This window comes from Antechinus flavipes, chromosome X (assembly GCF_016432865.1).
Source record: "Antechinus flavipes isolate AdamAnt ecotype Samford, QLD, Australia chromosome X, AdamAnt_v2, whole genome shotgun sequence".
In the NCBI taxonomy this organism is placed as follows: domain Eukaryota; kingdom Metazoa; phylum Chordata; class Mammalia; order Dasyuromorphia; family Dasyuridae; genus Antechinus; species Antechinus flavipes.
This window is the reverse complement of record NC_067404.1, coordinates 56423991-56447026: the sequence shown is the minus strand read 5'-3', so window position 1 is coordinate 56447026 and position 23036 is coordinate 56423991. Positions and strand designations below refer to the sequence as shown.

The window sequence follows — 23036 nt, the reverse complement described above, 5'->3', positions numbered from 1 at the left end:
CACAGGTGATGGATGACTGGAGTTCAGAAGAGAAATTAAGGTTGAATAAATACATTTTGGAGTCACTAATGTAGAGATAATAATCGAACCCATGGTTAGCTAATGAGATCACCCAGAGAGAGTGTTGAAAGAAAAATTCCTTATTTGGGCTTTTATTATGATTAAAAAGGCAAAACTTAAGGCAAAGAGAATTTAAAAAGAGCCCTTTCTAAATATATCAAGATAACAGTGCTGGGTTGGCAGGTTGAGCTCTGACGGTCAGCTTTTATTGGTAACTTCCATAGTGAGAGAAAGATGATCCAGGTAGGTCAGTGTCAGCAAAAGCGGTTGGACAATTGAATCTTAGTTCTTCCCCAAGGTAGCAGGTATAGGACAATTTAAGGGTAGGAGTAAGTGATAAACAGCACATATTGAAAAAAGCTGCAGACTCAGTGTTGTCTTCCCCAATAGTACCTCTCCCAACACCGACAAGCAGGGCTGAGAACTGTCACTGAGTCAACATTACTTTCAATAATTATATTGCATGAAAGAAGGCCCAGAATAGAGTAAACCCATACTTAAAAAAAAAAAAAAAAAAAAAAAAAAAAAAGCAGAATGAACTAACAAAATGATTAATGATCTAATAAAACAGATTGAGAAGGGCTGGTCATAGAGGTAGGGGATCCTAGGATTGCAGCTGGAATGGACCTTAGAGATCATCTAATTAACCTCATCATTGTATAGGGGAGGAAACTAAGACCCATTTGAGCTAACAAGTGACTTGCCCAGGGCCACACAGCGAGCAGGTGTCTAAGGTGGTATTTGAACTTAGGTCTTCCTGACTCCAAAGTCCAGAGCCTCATCCACTATAACACTGATATAAATAAACCCATGTGATGCTTTACAAAAAGTTCTAGGCATCAGGAAGGAGAAAGAAGCCTGAATAACCCACAGAGTAGATCATCAATCTCTTAATAATCAAGATCTGCAAGCTGGATTATGATAAATGAGAAATACATGAGTAGGGAAAGGGAGACTTTCCAAGCCACTTTTCTCAAATGAGGTCTACATAAGCCAGATAACTGGCCTGCCATTCACCTGCTGGCACAGCCATTTGAAAGAAAGTTGGGGTGGGGGGAAGGGAAGGGAAAGAGGGGAAAAGAGAGGGAAATCATCAAGTATTCATTGGGGAGTAGGAATCTGATCCTATGTTTGCAGGATAGGGAGTCCTGTTGAAGTCGTTCAGTCCTGTTTCTGAAGTGAATAGCAACAGAGCAATCTTTTTGAAGTTTGAACATGTCCTCATACCAACCTGCTTGCCAAGAAATCACTCTACATTACTTTGACAGCAGTTTTAGCACTTCGTTTGCCATGCGTCAGGCACTGGAGAGCACAGCTCTGGAACATATTGGATGAGAACCAAGATCGAGGGTAGCCTATTTATCCACTTGAACGGGCCTGCCTTGTGCAGTTCCCCAGTTCAAAGAGGGGAGTTCCACATCAGTTTGGATACGCTGAGGGGAGAACAACAAGATCTAGATTCCTATCAAAGCCTATCTGTCACCACAAGCTTCGTTGCCTTAGTTCCGATCAGAATTTCTCTGGTATCGTTTGGGAAACCCAGCTAGCTGTAAAAGCAGCAGCATGAACAAGGAGGAAGAGAGAGGGGGCTCTGAGGACAGTTTCAGGACTGTAGATGTTAGGACTTTGAGCATGATGCCAACTAGAACTGTTGGCCCAAATTAGCAGCCATACTGAAAGCAAGTCAAAGCAGACGTGATTGCAGCTGACAAGTAAGCAAGCCATGTGCGTGTTCTGTCTGCGGAACAAAGTTGTCAAATCTAGGTCTCAGATGAAATACGTTGATTGTGCATGTCATCCACTCAGGTGAACAATCCTTTAATGAAAGTTTTCTGGGAAAGCCTCTCTTTACGGTAAAAGAGGACAAAGTTGGCGTACAGGGGCTCATCCAAATATCAGCTCAGCTTCTCCACTTCAGATACTCCACCTTTTTTGGCTGATGTTGTCAAAGAACTTTTCCCTGCTTCATTTGTAATCAGGCTATTTTTTTTTCCTTTTTGGAAGGGAGAAAAGAGAGTTGGGAGAGTTTAGTGAAAAAAAGCCCAGGAATTTCTTTAAAATAAGTGAGGAAGAAGAAAAAACATTCCTAGCAAAGGGAAAAGTGGCTAAGGAAGGGCTGAGCTTCTGCCAAACTATAGAAGATGGCCTAGTTTGGGGGCCTGAGGAATCTGCAGACATCAGCTACTTCTGGCCCCTTAGACATCTTAGAAAGGGCCTCCTTGCCCATTATTAATTGTAAAAATCAATCTGCTACAATTCCACAGCAATTCAGGGGCAACTTGGGTGGTATTTACATCTGTGGGGAGCCACAAGGAAAGAAGTGGGTTTATGGTGGCCTTGAAAGATTTAGGTCTTTGCTCTTGCTGTAATCAAAAACAAGTTGCACCTGGGAGTATTTGTCTGTCTCCCTGTCTTCTCTTTCTCCCCTAGCCCCTCCAGGGATGGATTTGTTGGTGGTAATCCTATCTTCACATAAGGTATTGTGGAGAAAATGCTGAACTTGAAGTAAGGCGACCTGGGGACCCTAACTCTGACATTTATTTGTTTTTTGATCCTGGCCAAGTCCCATCTGCTTCTCTGGGATTCAGTTTCCTCACTTATAAGCAATGGGGCAATAATGTCTAGATATCTACCTCACAGAGTTGTGAGGAAAGTGCTTTATAAACTATAGAAACTTATATAAATGTGAGCCACTTGCTCAGATTGTCAGGATGGTTGGTGTCTACAGGTTACCTCTGATGGAGGTGTCAGAGATGCAGCCATTGACTTTATGAAATGCCATTATTGATATACTGTGCTTTGAGATCTCTAGTAACTCCCAGTGGAGCACAAGAATCTCCTCAGGGATACACCTAATCACAGGCAACACAAACCGTGGCAACACACAGTAAAGCCTCTCAAGTGAGCAGGCTATACTGTCATAGCCCTGTTATACAGAGGTCTCATCTGGCTCTCCTGTCTGTGGTAGTGATGGGATGCATAAGGTGCAGCTTTCAGGGGAAATATAGCAGTAATCCTGAGGTCTTCTGACTATAGAATGCTATTTTTCTAATACTCTGTCTGTCAATGATTCTAAAGTCTCCTGGCCTTAGGAGTACTATAGTACAGTCCTACAAACAGTGCTGACTGTCAGATAGACGATCTGTTGGTCTGTGATAACCAAGTTCCTGAGGCAGTAAGGAATAGACCACCCCTTAAAAATTAGCAAATAAGTAACATGAAACTCTGATCTCTCTTTGTCCTATAAATTTATCTTCTTTATCTTGGTTCTTTGCTAAATCCTTTTGCAACTTAGCCTGCTTCAATTGGTTTTACAATTATAATAAATTTTGCGCCTTGACTTAGAGATGGGTTCAAGCCTGGAAATTCTTTTGAATTTTTTGGGGAAAGACCCCAACCTTTTTGGGGTCTCTTTTGAACCTGAACAGTAGGAGGGGCAGTTCAGAAACACTTGCCTAGAAGCCTGAGCTCTGAGGGGGATGGTGGTGACTTCATTGGGTTTTTGGCAACAACTGCTGCCTTCCTGCTCCAAGAATTATAATTTGCTTATACCCATAAGTATGAAGTAGCTCAATGTGACTTTGAAAACACTTTGTATTTAATTACTTTTTTATAATATGGATCCCCACCCCCACCACCACTCCAGAAATGTAGGTTCCTTAAGAACAGAGGCTTTCTCATCTTTGACTTTGTAACTCCAGTGCCTAGAATAGGGCTTTGCACGTAAAAGGTGCTCAACAAATATTTAAAAATTGAATGGAATTGAAATGACAGAACCTGCAAGTATATAGGGGGCAGCTTAGCTACTGTAACTTCAGAGTTGGTCTCTTTCCTTTCTGGGTTCATAATCCTTGAAAGAGCTGTTTGGGTAGCAGTTATATACACAGAGAGAAGAGAGATGATGTTTTCTTGGATTATTTCCTCCTTCAAACTATCTATGTAGACACAGTTCTATATAAATGCAGATAGGTGGGTCAGTGGAGTTGGAATTAGTGTTTTTAGCACTGATAATGCCTCAGGTAGATAGCTTAGACCAACCTGGGTCTGTTCTGCTCACTGGTTAGAGGAAGAGCTATTGAGACATAGCCAGCTAGTCATTTTGGAACACCAAGAGAGTTTGAAGAAATAGTTACCTATTTAGGTATATCAGTGGCCCCTTGCTATCTTGATTATCTCTTGAGTTCTATAGGTGTCTGGCATTTTTATTTAGTAAAAAGACTGGGTGCCTTTCTGGAGGTAGGGAAACCAGAAGTTACAGTAACATAGGTGTGAATTTATGGAGTAGGACAGTAGCAGTGGGAACAGGGAGAAAGAGTGGAAACTCCAAAAGACATTTACAAGGAAGAAATGAAGATTTGGTATCTTTGGTATATTAGATATAGGAGGAGCGGTGAAAGAAAGGAAAGCATCAAAGATGACTCCAAAGTTTTAAACCTAGAGGCAAAATAGTAAAATGGAAAGGATTCTGGGAGATATCACTGATTTGTAAAATTTATAAAAAGATAAAAGAACAAGAGCCATTTCCCCATGGATCGATGTGCAATAAGCAGTTATCAAAAGAAGAAATGCAAGCTATCAACAACCATTTAAAAAATGCTTCAATTCACAGAAGTCACCGGAAAACATAAATCAAAACAACTATCAAATGGGCAAAGGTATTTCCTGTTATGTCATTTTATATTCTTTATATGTTGTAAGGCAGAGATGTCAAACATGTTCCAACTACAACACTCTGAGTGCAGCTCGAAGCAGAACTTTGATTGGGAAATATTTAACAAAATAAATAAAAACACACTTTTAGAACTAAATTTATGGTTCACAGAGATTCTCATATACAATTTAGTGGCCCTTATTTCTATTTGATTTTGATACCACAACTCTAAGGAGTTCTTAACTTGGGATTCCTAGACTGAATGATTTAGGTGTGTGTGTGTGTGTGGGGGGGTTATCTATGAACTTAGTTGGGAAAAATTATATCTTGATTTTAATAGAATTGCCTTCCTCTGTAACTGGATCTATGTATTTTATTTCATGCATTTAAAAACATGATTCTGGAGAGAGGTCTGTTGCATTCAGTAGTTGGCCAAAAGCATCGACAACACAGAAAAGTGAAGAACCTCTGTTCTAGGATTCCTCACAGCTTTGCTCTGTTATTATGTATTAGGCGCTGCTATGGATTAGGCATCAACCATCATGGAAAGAGTGCTAGACTGGGAGCCAACCTAGAAGGGGATCAAATTTAGTCAACATTCTAGCCAAACTAGTCTATTAGCCATTTCTCCCACCTAACACATCACTCCAGTCTCTCATCTTCTGTTAGGCTGTTCCCCATCTTGAAAGGCATTTAATGCTCACTCCCAACTCTCAGCATATTTAAAACAACAAATGCCATTTTCTTCAAGAAGCCCTTTCTAATGCACAATGTCTATGAATGTTTTTTCATCCTTCAATGTCCAGGTCAAGTACTGCCATTTTGTAAAGCCTTCCTTGATTCCCTCAAGTTAAAGATACTCTCTCCTCTGAAACTTAAATTACTTTGTATTTCCTCATTTGTGTATGTATTGTCTCTCCCCAGTAGAATGTAAGCTCCTTGAGGACAGGGGCTGCTTCAATTTGGTCTTTGTGTCCCTTGTGTCTTGCACACTATGTTGGATGTAAAAAATGCTTTATAAATATTTGAGTTAGTTGAATCCCTAGGTCAGGTACTTATGAGCTGTGTGACCCTGAGTAAGTATCTCTCAGTTCTCTTATCTATAAAACAGGCATAATATTGCAATAGGTCAAAACTATTGTGAAACACTTGGCAAACCTTGCAGCACAATTCACACTTTTTTTCATTTTTGCTGCTCCAAAGAAGCAGAGAAGAGTGAGCTAACATTTATGTAGCTCCTTTCTTCTTACCCAGAGGAAAGTCACTGGACCTGCCCAACAACTCTAGGAGGGAAGAGTAGCAATATTATTCCCACTTTCCAACTGAGGAAACTGAGGCTCAAGAGGTTACATGATAACTTCCTCACGGTCACATAGTAAATGGTAGAACTAGGTCTCCTGGACTGTATTTTGAAGAGTTTGGGCTGGATAGGACTTTGGCTTTAGATGAAGATTAAGCACACTGGATTAGGATTGGAAAGGAGGAAGAAATAGCAGGAGGAGGAGGAATCAAAAGTGAACTGGAGTCCATCAGAATGGAGTGGATGGAGTTAGGGGTGTAACATAAAACTCCTGAAGGCTTTTGAGTCTCACCTACCCTTATATTTCAAACTGTAATTCTTTCTTCCCTTAGTGACCACTTTCCTGATGATTAATGATACCAAAGGAAGTGGAAGTCAAGAAGGGAGAGTAGACCTGAGATGAACCTTACCGACTTTGTAGTGCACACAGCCTTCCAGGTCTCCCACAGAGATCCAACCTTGTCTTTTTCCCATCTCAGGATCATTACGCAGAATCTTGTTTCTCAGCCAGGACAAGTAGTACACCCGCAGCTTATTCTTCTTTCCTGATGAACATGGAAATACACAGAAGTGAAATAACCTCTCTTTCCTCTATTCACTGTATTCAGGACAATTGTTCTTTTCTGACTCTAAGCCATAGGCTTAGAATAAATACTCTTGCTCTTCCCTTTCCACCTTTAAAATCCTCAGATACTCTTTAAATCAAATCAAATACCAAGAAGGCCTCCCTAAGCCACACTATGAGTAAATCTTTGCTCTGAAATGCCCCTGGCCCTTTGTTTCCAACCTCTCTAATTCATTTATTCTACAATAATAGAATAATGGGATTTCTCTGTGTCTTAAGTTCCTGCTAGATGCTAAGGTCCATGAAGGCAAGGACCACATCTTATCCAATAGAATGTCAATTCTTAGAGGGAAGAAATTGTTCCTTTTTTCTTGCTTTGCATACAGAGCAGCCTGCCAGCCTAAAAATGGGAAATACCTAGGTTCAAGACTTGCTTCTCAAATATACTAGCTGTGTTGTCCTAGGAGAATCATTTAACTTCTTTGTGCTTTCGAAGTTTTGAAACAAGTGTCCCCCTGTATTGGTAAGGAGAATGACCTCTACTAATGAAATCCCAGGCCCAGTCTCTGTCCCTATTACTCTGAATGAGAAATATAAAATGGACTGGACAGGTAAAAGAGATACTGAAGGCAGGGAGATGAATTTAAAAAGCTGTTACAATCACTTAACGTCTCAGTGCCCCCAAGTAAAACTGGAACACTATAAATTACAGAGGGAAGAAGCTCTGTAATGAAAGGTGTTTCTACTTTAGAATTCCCACCACTTGAAATTAGAGGTCTGGCCTAAGGCAAGTCACTTAATCTTTCAATGCTCTATATAACTCTCTTATGGTTATAAATTATAGAACAAGTGATAATCTGCTTTAGAATAGGTAGTTTCCTCACCTGGAAGTTCCCTATACCAATGAAATCATAGTTCTAACCTCTATCTTTATTCCTTGAACATGATAATTGGTTAATAAATGTTAATTTAATGAAGGAATGAATGAACTGCCCCCTGTTTTCCATAAAGGAAGAGGTTAAGGTTAATATTTTGCTTATTTGGGAACTGAGTGCATGCCCCTCAGTTGGGGAATGGCTGAACAAATCCAAGACACGATGAACAGGCTGATTTCAGAAAAGCCTGGACAGACTTACATGAACTGATGCTAAGTGAAGTGAGCAGAATGAGGAAAACACTGTACACAGTAACAAGATTATGTGATGATCAATTGTGGTGGACTTGGCTCTTTTCAACAATGAAGTGATTCAAGGCAATTTCAACAGATTTAGGATGGAAAGAGCCATCCAGAAAGAGAACTGTGGAGATAGAAGGTGGATCAAAGCATAGTATTTTCACCTTTTTATGGTTGTTGTTTGTTTGCTTGTTTGTTTTTTCTTAATTTTTTCCCTTTTGATTTGATTTTTCTTGAGTAGCATGATGAATATGGAAATATGTTTGGAAGAAATGCACATCGGATTGTTTGCCATCTTGGGGAGAGGAAAAGGAGGGAAACAGGGAGAAAAATTTTGGAACACAAGGTTTTGCAAAGGTAAATGTTGCAAACTATTTTTGGATGTATTTTGAAAAATAAAATAGCATAAAAAGAAAAAGCAAGTGGCTCTGACCAAAACATGCATTGTTCTATGGCTAACTTGAGAACACAGCTCTCTGAACTTGGCTAGACTAGGGGAGCTTCATGTAGTGGCTGAAAAGTTGAACCTGGAATTAGGATCTCACCTCAGCTATTTACTAGATGTGTGACCTTGGGTGAATAACTTAACCTCTATGCCTCAGTTTCCTCATTTGTAAAATGGAGGTAAATCGCACCTACCTTCCAGGATTGTTTAATTTTACAAACCTTAAACCACTAGATAAATGTCAGCTATTATTATTAGCCTGGCCCTTGAGACATATAGTGCATTCCTGGACCTTAACTTGAAACCTTTCCAGGTCAAATTCTGCTGACACAGCTTTTGAGAACTCAGGACTCTCCCAAGCCACAGTGAAGCAACAGAGGAGGACTTTAATAGAGGTCCATTTTTTATCTATTGACCACTCCCCTTCTCTGCCTGCCCCACCTCTACTTACAGATTCTTGCAATTCATCTCCAGGCAAGAACTTTAAAAACACACTGTTCTTAGGCCTGGAGAGTAAGCTGTCCAAAAGGGAGGTGGGCTGTCTTGGGAGGTAATGGGTTCCTCCTCACTGGAGGCCTTTAGGCAATTCCTTGGGCTCCACATGGAAACTGTGGTAATATGGTGACCTCCAGCTTGTTGTTTCTTTGATGTCTCTCCCCTCTTCCCTCCCTTTTGAGGCAGATGTTAGGAATATTTCTGTAGCCAACCTTGAAGGTCTCACTTCTGGGATCAATCTTGAACATATTTCCAGAGTAGTCTGGATGGAGTGTCAAGTTTCTGATGGATACACCCACCCTCAGCCTCTTCTAATGTGGCCAAACTAAACTGTGGGCTTTTGAACTATAGCATGGCTTTCAGTTCCACACTTGGATCGTGCTTATGGTGAGGAAGTTCTTCCTGACATCCAGCCTCACTGGACCCCTTTGCAACTTCCCCCCATTGCTCCTGGTTCTGCCCTCTAGAGCCAAGGAAAACAAGTCTAATACCTCTTCCATATGACAGGCCTTCAAGTATTTGAACACATCTAGCATGGCACCCTTCAGTATTCTCTGCTTTAGGCTCAGCGTGTTCCGTTTCTTCAACAATCTTCATATAACATGACCTCGAGGCCTTTCCCTATCCTGACCATTTTCCTCTGGAGGCTCAGCAGCTTCTCAGTTTTCTCCCTAAGACACAGACCTTCAACTGAAAATGAGATTCCAGATGTGGTCTGCAACAGCTAGCACCTCCCTCATCCTGGACACTCTCCCTCTCTCAATGGAGATAAAGATTACGCTAGCTTTTTTAGCTTCCATCATGCTACTGACTTATGTAGACCATAGAGGTCACTGAAAAGCACTGCCCTTTCACAGATAAAGAACCATTGATGTGGCTATATCCTTACTACTTTATATTTATAAAATTGATTTTTTTGAACCCAAGATAAGACATTATGTTGATCTTTATCATATTTCATTTGAAAGACTTTGACTCACTATTCTTGCATGTCAAGATCATTTCATATTCTGAGTTTTCCACATTAATGACTCCACCCAGTTTTGTGATACCTGCAAGTTTAACATGCTACCAAGTTATTCCAAATAATATGGAATAGACCAGGGCCAAGCACAAATTCTTGAGGTACTCCACTGGAGATCTCCCAAATCCACATCAAACTATTGCAAACTATTCCCATATAATTCCATCTTTAACACATTAATAGCATGAAGGGATTTATAAAATCCTTTGATAAATTTCAGGGGAGCTGTATCCAGAACATTCCCCATAGATAGCAGACTAATAACCCCTTCAAAAAAAAGGAAACAAGGTGAATCAGGCAAGCCTTATTCTTGCTGAGATCACTCTACTTGTGATCACTGGTTCCTAGAATTTTGCTAGCGATTGAAGTCAAACTCATTGGCCTGCAGTTTGTAGATTCCATCCCATTCCCCCTTTTTTGAATATAGGGACACTTGCTCCTCTCCAATCTTGTCAGACATCTCCTGCCCTATACAAGCTTTTCTTAAAAATGGTTTTTCATACATCTCTGATAGCATCATATCTGCCAGTTCTTTCAGTACTTTCATTTGGGTCAGATGACTTCATCCATCCACAACAGCCAGAGGCTTGGTTACCATCTCCTTACTTAACTTGGGTATCACCTCCATCAATTCCAGTGCTAAAATCATTTTTCTTGACAGAAAAAAACAGAAGCTAAGGAAGAGTTGAGCAACTCTGCTTTCTCTGTATCAATTAGCATTGGCCCATCCATTTGAAGCATCCATTTGATCTTCCTATTTTTCCCATTGTAGCTAAATGATCCCAATTCCTTTTGTCCTTAGCTTTCTTCACTAGCCACAACTGATTTTGAGTTTAGCATTGTTGCAACTATTCTTATAGGCGTATTCCATGCTTGCATCCATCCTCTTGATATCTGCCCTCACTTTTGTCTTCTGAACATATCTACGGTCACAGTTGGCCCGTGTCTACATAGCTGCAGACAGCTGGACAAAAAGCAAAAAAATATAAAACCATGCAGAATAAAATTTTGAAAACATCCAGATGTTTTCCAATATGTTAGAGGTAGTGTAGAACAAAAGGCAATGGTCTCTCTATTTCTTTTTTGATTTTGCATTGTGAGTTACGACCTTTCTTATGTGAGCAACAAACTATGAAGAATGAGCATCTGTTAAGATCAACTAGAAATTACAACCAAGTTAATCTGGCACGTGTTTAATGATGCATTTGATCATTATTTGTCTACATGGTAATTAAACCAGTAAGCTCTTTTCATGAATGAGTATAATTAGAATAATTTTTATAGAATCAAGACTATTTTGTATATTTTTTTTCCTTCTTATTCTGTCCAATCTCGAGAGTCAATGTTAATAATCTACCAGGGTACATTGTACTAACTAATTATCATTACCATAATCATACACATTTAAAAACAGAGGTCCCAGATACTACTTCTCAAAAATTTGCATTCCCTGACAGTTTGTTGTCCACCACCACCTCACTCCCTATACTCCAATTCTCAGGGATTATAAGATTACAGATCTGGAGTGGGAAGGATCCTTAGAGTCAATGATCCCAACTCCCATTTTACAGATGAGGAAATTGAGGTCAAAGGGGATGAAATCCTAGGGTCACACAGCTTGTATCTGAGGCAGGATCTGAACTCAGATATTCCTGATTCCAACTCCAGAATTCTCTTTATTACACTATGTTCCTTCCCCATGGTCTAACCTCATGGCTCCTTGGGAAAGTCTTAGATCCTTGTTTCTGTGTCAACTGTCCTAGGAACTGGAAGGATTTGTGACAGTAGAAGCTTTGGGCCCTGAGGAACTAGGTTATCTACTTCCATGGGAAAAGGCAGATTTCAAGATACCAAGACAAGGAAAGGGCAAAATAAGAAGGTTTTTTGCTTGATGTCTACTTTGTCTTGATGTAGAGGATTGGGGTAGGGAAAAATGTGGAAAGGGAAAAGAGGACAACTACTCTATTTGGTATAGTGGAAAGAGTACTGGTTCTGTAGTTAATATGCCAGGGTTTAAAGCTTACCTCTGGGGCTCTGATCTTTGGAAAAGATCTCTTTGGGCATCAGTATCCCCTTTGTAAAATGAGGGACTTGGCCCGGATGGCCCTTGACTCTTTATTTAAGATTCTATGATCCCAAGTTCTGAATCCAAATAAAAAACTTAGAGCAAAACTAGAAAGATAATTTAAATAGCAATTCAGACATACAGCTAAGCATAGAAGCTGATAAAGGCTCAGCTTTACACAAATTTTGTTTTGCTTGTGTTTTACTACATAAAAGAAGGTTTTTTAACACAATTCACAAGCTAATTTATGGGTGTAATAGCTCCCCTGGTACAGCAATTATTCAATCAGTCAACAAGTAAGCATTTATGAAGCACTTAATATGTGTGAGGCACTGAGAGAAGTGCTGGGGATTATAAAGGAAGGCAAAAACAGAGTCACTTTTGGATCATGAACAAACCTGAAATGGTAATCAGCACATTGAGCCCTTCCAGGACATCGATTTGCTGGAATCGGCGTCTATTTATCAGAGAGTAAACTCTTCCTTGGCCACTTCTGTCCAGCAGCCACAGCCCCTTCTCTGTTCCTACCAGCAGATTGACACCTGTACATAGAAAATATTATTCTTAGTTAGTTCATTGGATTTCTTCTTGCTATCCTGGTTTGTGTAGGTTTTTTTTGTTTTTAAATTTCATTTAGTGTTTCCTAACCATAAGCCTCTGGCAAATTTTTACCAGTTCATAAAACTGACTTTCAAAGATTCTTATTTCTTCAAACACCTATACACTTTGAAAAATGGACCCTTATCTATTCTTCTTCCTCCCTGTATCTGACATCTCCCGCCACCAGCTCCTAATATAACCTTGGCAAGCCTTAGAAAGTAAGAAGAATGAAATGTAGAGACTTTGACACTAGGCTCTCTGATGATGGTGGTGATGATGATGATGATGATGATGATGATAACTAATTGAAGGTTTGCAAAGTGCTTACAAATATTATTTCATTTTATCCTCACAACAAATATTCAAGATAGATGATACTATTAACTTGTTTTTCTAGATGAGGAAACTGAGGCAGCTAGAGGTTAAGTGACTTGCCTGGGGTCATACAACTAGCAAATGGCTCTGGTTGGATTTAAACTCAGGCCTTCCTGACATCAGTGTGCTCATCCACTGTGCTAGTTGAGTAGTTTTTTTTGTTCATTAATCATCCATTCTACTTCTCCATAACTCTGACCATGAAATCCATGAACAATTACAAAAGTTACTTACATGTCTCTGAAAATACATCTGAACATTTTTTTATTGGAAGTCATTTACTGGACTGACTCAGAATGAGAAATTATGATGTCTTTTGACACCTTTTATCAAAATCTGTCACTAAATGGCTTTTGTACTTTTAGAATATTTCTTTATTTAAAAGAACTAAGATTAAGCTACTTTTTCCTTGGGGAAAGTCAACAACAACATTACCCCAGTATCAAATGCCTATGAAATCAGTGAGTGTCCCATTGACATTTCTTTAGGTTCCAATCTGATACGTGGATAAGTTCTACTGAGCCTTTTATTTACCCTCTAAGAGCAAAATAAAAATATCAAAATGAAAAATGAAACTAAAATGGTTAAAATGAGATTATTTTTAGAAGCAATGAATTGTAATAGAAACTGGATTGGCAAAGTAGATTATTACAAATGGAAAGTGGTACTGAATTTGGGGATAGAAGACTATATTTTGAGGCCATATATACTCTTAAGTAGGTGCATGACCTTGAGCCAGTGATTTAAGTCACTTGATCTTTAGGAATCGATTTTCTTATCTGTAAAATGGAGATAATCATAACTTTACCACTTGTAAGTAGAACAAGGAGAAGACAAGAATGAACCTTGTTGGAGAAGCATTGAGACAATATTATAAAATATAGAATCACCATTTGGTGATTAGGAGCAATCAGGGCCCAGGTACAAATTGTGAATGGAGAGAATCAACAAGCTGAGTGATAATCAAGCTAGGGTTTAATAGTTAAGCAAATCTGAAGGTCAGGAAAGAGGCAGAAAAGGTGTTCATGGTATTGATCTAAAATTGAGGAAACAGCAAGACAACATAGAGGAAATCGAGAGCATTAGGGAAATGACAGTTCATCTGCCCTCCCTATTCTACTGTCCTGGTACTGGTCATTTGAGATCACAGAAGTGAAGGCTCTAGGCATGAAAAAATTGATGATTCTTTTCTGAGAAGCAATCATCAGATAACCAGTTGACTTTCCCTAACCATGGAGACAAGAATAGCTTTCTCTAGCTCATCCTCTCATTCCTGTCTACCATTCCTTCAGGTCTGGATTAATGGCATGATTAGGAAGTTTGGAAGAGAGGAAGATGAATGGAAGGAGGGATGAATGGAGAGAATGAACTGATTTTTACTATTTATACACACAGAGTTGTATCTTTTTGGTTTCAAGTTAGAAAAATGATAATTGATGCCCTTCAATTGGGAAATGGCTAAATGCATTATATGTAATGGTACTTTATAATGCTTCATAAGAATTGATGAATACAAAGAATACACAGAGGTATGACAAAATTTACATGAACTGCTACAAAGTAAGCCATGTCAGAAAAATGATATATACAAAAACTACAACAATGTAATCAGAAAGAAAGAAAAGTAAATGCTGAATAACTGTAATGATGGAGTCAGGCCCTAGAGAAGAGTTGAGAAAATACAGCTCTTTCTCTCTTCTTTGAGATGAAGCGATGAGGACCTAGAGATGTGCCATATTGTATGTGTTGTCAAAAAGATTGCTTTTGCTGGATTGATTTCCCCCTTTTTCTTTTTTATTATTTATGGATACACTCATTAATGATGGAGATGCAAAAACAAAATAAAAACAATATATTTCTAAATGAGTACCTAGGTCACTAAAGTCATCAGATGTCCAATTATTTATGGCTAACTTGATCACAGTTAACAAATGTTTTTTGACTGACAGAGAAAATTAGGAACAAATGACTTCATTCTCTAATTTTCACATGGTTGGGACTCAGGTTGGACAAGCACAAAGAGGATCAGCTCACCCCACAAAGCTGCACAGAGGACCTCTGAGCTGAACTTCTTTTTGTATTTGCGGATTTCAGGACTGTCGCTCTGTGGGCGAGCGTTGATAGGGTTGACGTTGACAATAGAGGTTTTCCTCGATTTTCTACGACGAAATCCAGATTTCTCTTCACCTGATGGGAAAAAAAGAAAAAGGAAGAAGCTGTCAAAGACTAATTCAATTCTATTAGCTCAGTAGGGATCAATCCCCATTATTTGAATTTGCATTTAATATTTCTACTGGGCTGGAACCAATTACCATATTTTGTGTAATTATAATTTCAAAGAGTTAAATTTGAATATATTCAAGGGATAAATTATTTGTACTAATCAGGACACAGCGATACATTCAAATGATACCTTTCATGAGCGGAGAGTTACATTCCCCAATTGATAAATAGTCAAAGGATATGAAGAGACGATTTTCAGACAAAGAAATTAAAGCCATTTCTAGTCATATGAAAGAATGCTCTAAATCACTATTGATTAGAGAGATGTAAATTAAGACAACTCTGAAGTATCACTTCATACCTCTCAGATTGACTAAGATGACAGGAAAAGATAATGATAGATGTTGGAGGGGACGTGGGAAAACTGATGCATTATTGGTGGAGTTGTGAAACGATCCGACCATTTTGGAGGACAATTTGGAACTACTCCCAAAGGGCTATCAAACTGTGCATACCCTTTGATGGAGCAATGTCTCTACTGGGTCTGTATCCCAAAGAGATCATAAAAGGGAGAAAAGGACCCACATGTGCAAAAAATGTTATTTTTTTTCAAAATTCAAAATTACTTATTGAGCCTTGATATGTAAGACAAAATACTCTTGTATAATTCAAAAATAGGTCATATCAAATTGATTTTCCATTTGGAGAGGGTTCCTAGGTCAGGGGTATACAATAGGTACAGAATAACTGGATTCTAACAATATTTTTGACCAAAAAAACCTCTTCTCTTCATGGATACTATTAAAATATGAGATAAACATAGTTACATAGTTTCAAAACTATCTTAATGACTTGCTATTGCAAAAATGTTTGTGGCAGCCTTTTTTGTAGTGGCAAGGAACTGGAAACTGAGTGGATGTCCATCAGTTGGGGAATGGCTGAATAAGTTATGATATATGAAGGTTATGGAATACTATTGTTCTAAAAGACACAATGAGCAGACTAGAAAGACACAAACTGATGCTAAGTGAAGTGAGCGGAACCAAGAGAACATTGTACACAGTAACAACAGGATTATATGATGAACAACTGCGATGGACGTGGCTCTTTTCAGCAATGAGGTGATTCGAGGCATTTCCAATACACTTTCGATGGAAAGTGCCATCCACATCCAGTGAGAGAACTATGGAGACTGAATGTGGATCAAAGCAGAGGATTTTCACCTTTTTGTTGTTTGTTTGCTTGGTTTTTTTTCTTTCTCGTGTTTTTTCCCCTTTTGATCTGACTTTTCTTGCGCAGCATGATGAATATGGAAATATGTTTAGAAGACCTGCACGTGTTTAACCTATATCAGATTGCTTGCTGTCTTGGGGGAGAGGGGAGGAGGGAGAGAGGGGAAAAAATTGAAACACAAGGTTTTTCAAAGGTGAATGTTGAAAACTATCTTTGCATATATTGGAAAAATAAAATACTATTCAAAACAAAACAAAAAATTGCTGTTATCAGCACGTTGAGTAATTAATGACTACAATGAGAAGCAGCGGGGAGAGTTTGCAGGTCTTAAAGTCTGGAGAACGGGAATCATGTTCCCTTCTAACACATATTGGTTATGTGAACTTCAATAAATCATTTAATCTCTTCGGGCCTTTCCCTCTAACTCTCTAAGTTACAGAAGAAGTATTGATCTGAACCTGATCTACACCAATATTTATGAATGGCCAACTCCCTGCTTCTCCCTTCCCAACTACCCAAAAACCACAGAGGCTGTGATACATCTGAGATCACGGCAGGCACACTTACAGGCGCCAAAGATGCGTCTTGAAGGGCTGGTAGGAGGTGTGAACTGTAGAATTCTGGGATCGAAAAACGAGGTGAATGATGAAGTGGAAGAGGAGATGCTCTTGGATGTCTTGTTCTTAGAGCTTGTCATCTAGGAATCAAAGCAAGACCATTTTGATTGGGAGGTGATCGAAGGAGGCTGTCCTCCCAGCTTGGGAGGCACACACTGCTAGAGGAATATGAGCTTTCAGCATCTGTGCTTTGACCTACCCACCAAACTGGGAGCGTCATGCATTGAGAGACTCTCTAGATCTGGGGCTGGGGAGCACTAAGTCCTTAGAGCATGCATTTGTATCTAGTAGAGCTAAGGGTGGGGAAAAGGCACAGTTCTGCCTCCTGAACGTGCAGCCCTGATATTGACTTATAGAGAAAGAAGTCTTAGGAGAGCAGGGTGGGGAAGTCAAAGGAAGAACCCAGGAGAGAGATGATGAGGATTTATACCCGGCACCAGCTCTCAGTGGGGAGTACTGTGTTGAGTTGTCTTCATGCTGTTTGAGTTCATAATGGCTACCCACCCCTAAAGTGCCCCAAGGCAAGTCTTCTTTTAAAAATTATAGAAAACAAAAGAAAAACCAAATCAATAAGAGATGCCTTTAGGAATTTCATAATGTGCCTTAACATAAATGGAGCCGCAGAAGGTAGTGTGGTAGAATAGAAAGAGCAATGGATTTAGAGTCAGCTGGTTCACATCCCAGCTTTGCCACTGACTACCTGTGTAACCTCAAGCAAGTCACTTAAGTCTGGGTATCAATATTTTAGCTGTAGAATGACTTGGTCGGCTCTAAATTCCCTTCCAGCTCTAGATCTAGGATCCTATGTGTGACCTTGGACAAGTCCCTTCCCCTCCTGGGTTTCGATTGGCCTAGATGACTGCTGAAATCTCTGCGAGTTCTAAATCTAGGATCACTCCCGTCACCTTGGATAAGTCTCTTCTCCTTCTGGGCCTCAGTATACAAGGAGAGGGTTGGGCTAAGTGGCCTTTGAAGTTCCTCTCGATTCTAGTTCTATAATTCTCTGACTCTGAGATATTACAAAGCCAGCGTTGTGATTCCTCGTTTCAAAATCACATATCCTTACTCATTCTGCTCTGCCAATGTTCTCTGAAATAGTGACTACTGACTTAGAGACACGAGTACTTTGCTTAGAAGGAGTTCCCTAGTTAGGAAACTCCCTCTACCGGTGCAGCTCGGGACATTCTCTACAATTTCTAGTAATATTGAGAAGTGAAGTGACTTGTCCTGAGTCCCTTAACCTTCACTGTCAGAGGTGGGACTTGACAGAGTAATAATGACCTTTATTTGGACAACAAGGTTACTGAGTGTTTGCTGTGACAAACCCATTCTCCTCATACCCGTAGCAACCTTTAGCACCCGTAGCACAGGGCTTCTGGGCAGTTCAAATGAGTTAATGTATACAAAGAACTTTCCAAGCTTTAATGTCCCAAACAAATTTCAATTATGGTAATATTAACATAATACTAGTCACTGGCAGAAAGTACTTCAGCATGCTCAGGGGGGCAGCACATGGACTCCCCCTTTAGATTCTGTGACCCCTCTGTGACTTTGAGAATTGCTGTAGTGAGCTGTTCTATCAATCAGGACTTTGGGAAGCTAAGGACTCTTCTACATCATGATGAAGCATCTGAGGAGGAAGACTTGGGGGTATATTAAAAACATCATGGCCCTTTTTGAAAACTGATTCTGGATTGGTTGTTGTCAAAGTCAATCAGAACCTTGGGAAGCTAAGGACTCTTCTACATCATGATGAAGCATCTGAGGAGGAAGACTTGGCGGTATATTAAAAACATCATGGCCCTTTTTGAAAACTGATTCTGGATTGGTTGTTGTCAAAGTCAATCAGAACCTTGGGAAGCTAAGGACTCTTCTACATCATGATGAAGCATCTGAGGAGGAAGACTTGGGGGTATATTAAAAACATCATGGCCCTTTTTGAAAACTGATTCTGGATTGGTTGTTGTCAAAGTCAATCAGAACCTTGGGAAGCTAAGGACTCTTCTACATCATGATGAAGCATCTGAGGAGGAAGACTTGGCGGTATATTAAAAACATCGTGGCCCTTTTTGAAAACTGATTCTAGATGGGTTGCTATCAAAGACAGTTTGTAAATGAAAGAAGAAGAAGAAGAAGGTGAGTCGCAGGGGTTGCTATGCTGCAGATAGGTTCAAGTCAAATAAATAACTGACAGGAGGGGCCAGGAATATGCTGCATCCAAAATGGACGGGAAATAGCCAGAGAAGTTTTCTGCTTGGGTAGAACCAATCGTGAAGGGGCTTTCAAGCTCAAATAGAAATCCATTCTATGCATCCTACATACTACAAAGATGCAAAAGTTTCAGAAGAAAGGGACAGGTCTTGTAAATGATACAGAATGCTACAAGGATAAACCAAGGCACTTCCTTAAGTCTAAGCAGGGTAAATTTGTGGGATGATATTGCTAGAAAACTAAGGAAAGGTGCCCAGGGAAGCTTTAGGGGCCAAACTCGCTTGAAATCCTCGAAAACAGTACCAGCCCCAGGAGAGATTTAGTTCCAAGACAGGATCCAGTGTGTTAAATTGGCCAAGTCTAATCAAAGTCTGGTAAGAAGAGATTAGATTAAATTATGATTACTGAGAAGTGAAGATCATCAAAAGAGTATGAAATCATATCTGAGTCTTTTTTAAAAAGTTTCCTCTATAAAATTATGTACTATGCTATCTAATATTTGCTACTTGGGGCTTTTAAAATAGTTTTATTTTGGGAAAGGGAAGTCCAAAAGTATGCTAATCTCTCATGAGTCAAGTATATCTATGGTCTCTTTAAGGCTCAGTTCAAGTACTACCTTTTAACGACTTTTCCTGCTGCCTCCAATGGGTACTCCACCCTTCCCAACTAACTTCAGATAGAGTTTGTCTCGGTTTATACGGTATGTAGTGTTTGTTCCAAGTGGATTGAGAGCACTATGGGGGCTGGAATGGTTTCATTTTTTGACTTGCATCCCCAACATCTGGCACACAGTTGGTGCTTAATAAATGCTTGTCAATTGAATGAACTTTCTCTGGTTGGAGAGGCAGTTGGATACCATGTGGACAGCTGGCTTTGGCGTTGGGAGATGCCGTCTTTCGAGTCCTCCCTCTGACAAATGCTGACCAGGTGATGCCATGAGTAACTCAAGGCAACTCTCAAGATTCTAAGTGGCCGTGCAGGTGCCCATCTGCACAGGGACAGGGGATTCCTCACCTGGAGCACCCTACCTTGATGAAATCACAGAGCATATTCTCTGGCTTAAGCCTTTGAGTTAGAACAATGCAAAAAAATGTACCTGAAGGGAGGTAGGAGAATCCCTAACTATAGATTCAGTTCTATTTTCAAGAATGCAATTCTTGAAAGTTGAATCTGCAAACCTTACCATACGTGAGGATGACAGTAAAGTCACGTTTGACCAAATGCTTCTTTTTGATTGACCATCTTCATAACAGCAACAAAAAACCTAAAGAGCAAAACCACATTTTTGTGGAGCTAAACCATAACATATTTTATCTGGGGATGTTGCTCAAATGTCTTTGGGGAATAGTACAAGTTTGAACCTTAAGTCAAAAGAAAACTGGAACTGGCCAGGGAGATAACTGGGGCCCAGTGGAAAAGGATGACTCAGGCCTGGCACGGGTTGGCATGTTTCTCTGCCCTTCCCTTTTCCCTGTCCTTGGCTCCTCTCAGTTTATGGAGCCTCCCACAGGGTTGTCTTTTTGAACATTTTGCTCAAGCTTCTTCCACTAGAAGAGATTTCCCATCTATGAGTTGGGATCCTCATGTTTATGGTGTTTTTAAAAGGCCTTTTTGTAGAGACCTTGAACTATTTTTTTTTTGGGGGGGGTGAAGCAATTGGGGTTGTGACTTGCCCAGAGTCACACAACTAATAAGTGTCAAGCGTCATATTTAAACTCCAGTCCTCCTGACTCCAGGGCCAGAACTCTAACTACTGGGCCACCTAGCTGCACCCACTTTTAAAGGCCATAAGCATGGTTTTCAGTGGAGCAAGTAGGCCTTGGAGAATATGCTTCAGTCGGCTTAGGCTCACTGAACATTTTCATATTACAGGTATTGCTGATTTCATGAGATGACTGATTTATACGTAAAAGAAGCACTGGGTTGGGAGCTAGGAGACATGGATTCAAGTAACACCTATGTCACCTACAAGCAATATAACCATGGACAAGTTTTTTATGTGATAAGGCCTGGGCCCAAACATTGTGATATTGCAAAAACGAGATTTGTAGGAAAGTGCTTGAGGACCTGAAAAGGGCTGTGTGAATGTCAGGTGATAGATCACCACTCTTTTCTCCAGTGATTGGGGAAATCTCTGGGGCTTTTGGAGTAATGCTTTCAATTGATCTGTTGGTCAGTCAAAGTCAGTTCAATTGACTGGTCCCTGGCTGAAGACAAATTTTTCACTTCTCATCTGGTGGTGTGAAATGAGGAATTGAGAAAAGAAATTCTAAAGGATCATAGATTTCTAACTCTAGAACTGTTAGAGACTTTCGAGGCCATCTAGTTCAACTATCTCATCTTAGAGAGAAGGAAACCGAAGTCCAGGAAAATGGGGGAAGAAGTGATTTGCTAAAGGTGATTGGATTATTATGGCTGGAAGCAAGTGTTGCTTAATGAAAAGAGTGCTGTGTTTGGGGGGGTCACAGGACCTGAGTTTGAATCCCAGTTCTTCCCTTTATTAACTTATGATCTTGGACCCATTTAATTTCTCTGGGCCTCAGTTTCTCATTCAGTAAAATGAGGGGTTAGATGAGATAACCTCTAAGGTCTCTTGTTGCTCTACATCTATGATCGTGTGAACCGAAAGGAAAGAATGTGTGTGCCTTTTCCATTGTGAGCCAATTGCCACCAGATATAAGTGATAAGGCCCAACCACACAACCTTTTTCAGGGAAAAGAAAAAAGACAAACAGGTCTCAGTATCCCTTTCATCTAGGGAAAGGACTCTTACCACCATCAAGAAGGCCGCAGCTATCACCAAATAACCTGAGAGGGTCCTGACCTCTCTCTCCCTTTGAGGCTTCAAAAGCTTATAAAAACAGAGCTAGCTCAAGCTACTTGGCTGGCATTTCTTAGCATACTCTGAAAAGGCAGAGTTGACTGGCTTGTTGGAAGAAAGAGCAGAGGAGTAAGGTGAACTGTGTGTAGCTGTCTGTGTGAAGCTCTGTGTAGTCTGGTTACGCCTGCCACTTTTCTACTGAGCTCCTCGCTCTCTGGAAAACTCCTTGAAAAAGTTGTCTATAATTGTTTCTCACTGTCGTCTAAACCTTCAGAAAGCTGGCTTCTAAGCTCATCATTCAACTGGAAGCTCTCTGCAAAGCCATCAATGATTTCTCAATAGTAAAATCTAATGGCCAGTGTTTGATTCCCATTTTTGATCCCTTAGCATCTGAAACTGTCGATCATCTTTTCCTTCTGGATTCTCTCTCCTCTCTAGGTTTTCATGGCACTATTCCCTCTTGGTTCTCCTCATACCTGTCTGACTATTCCTTCTCAGTCTCCTGTGCTGATTCTATAACCATATTGCACCCCTTAATTGTAGCTATTGACCCAGGCTTTATCATAGGTCCCTTCTCTTTTCTCTCTGCTCTCATGTGGTAACCTTATCAGCTCTTTACTCTCAGTCTATATATCTAATAGCTGCCAAATTTTGTCATTTCTACCTCTTCAACACCTCTTCAATGTGTCCTCTAATCTCCAATTACATAACCATGATCTTAAGTTAGGCTCTTATTACCTCTTACCTGGACTACTGGAATAGCCTCCTATTTGGTCTCCCAACTTCAAGTCAACCCTCCTTCAATCACTCTTCAGACAGCTGCCAAAGTGATATTCCTCTTGTTTTATTTTATTTTTGTTTTTTTTCAAAGTGATATTCTTAAAGCACAGGTCTGATCCTGTCCCACACTTATGCTTACTCAAATTCCTATGACTTCCTACTATCTCTAGGGTCAACTATAAGCTACTCTGATGTTTAAATCTCTTTACAACCTGACCCATTCCTACCTATCCAGTATTTGTACAAATTACTCCCTTCCATACACTCTTTGATCAGTCACAATGGCCCATTTGTTGTTGCACCTACAATCCTCCCTCTCTGTACCTGAGCACTAGCCTCCATGACTGGAATGTACCTTCTCTCATCTGCCTCTTAGAAGACCTGGCTTCCTTCAAGAC

General features: G+C 40.0%; 1 protein-coding gene across 1 annotated transcript in view; it reads right to left on the bottom strand.

Moving 5' to 3' along the window:
- Positions 1-23036, bottom strand: part of LOC127543146 (mitogen-activated protein kinase kinase kinase kinase 4-like) — a 216880-nt gene that overhangs the window by 21087 nt on the left and 172757 nt on the right. Inside the window, exons 19-21 of the mRNA XM_051969166.1 lie at positions 16778-16907; positions 14789-14941; positions 6422-6556 (exon numbers count right to left, since the gene is read on the bottom strand). Coding sequence (XP_051825126.1) covers positions 6422-6556; positions 14789-14941; positions 16778-16907 — 418 coding nt within the window. The remainder of the gene's footprint in view (positions 1-6421; positions 6557-14788; positions 14942-16777; positions 16908-23036) is intronic.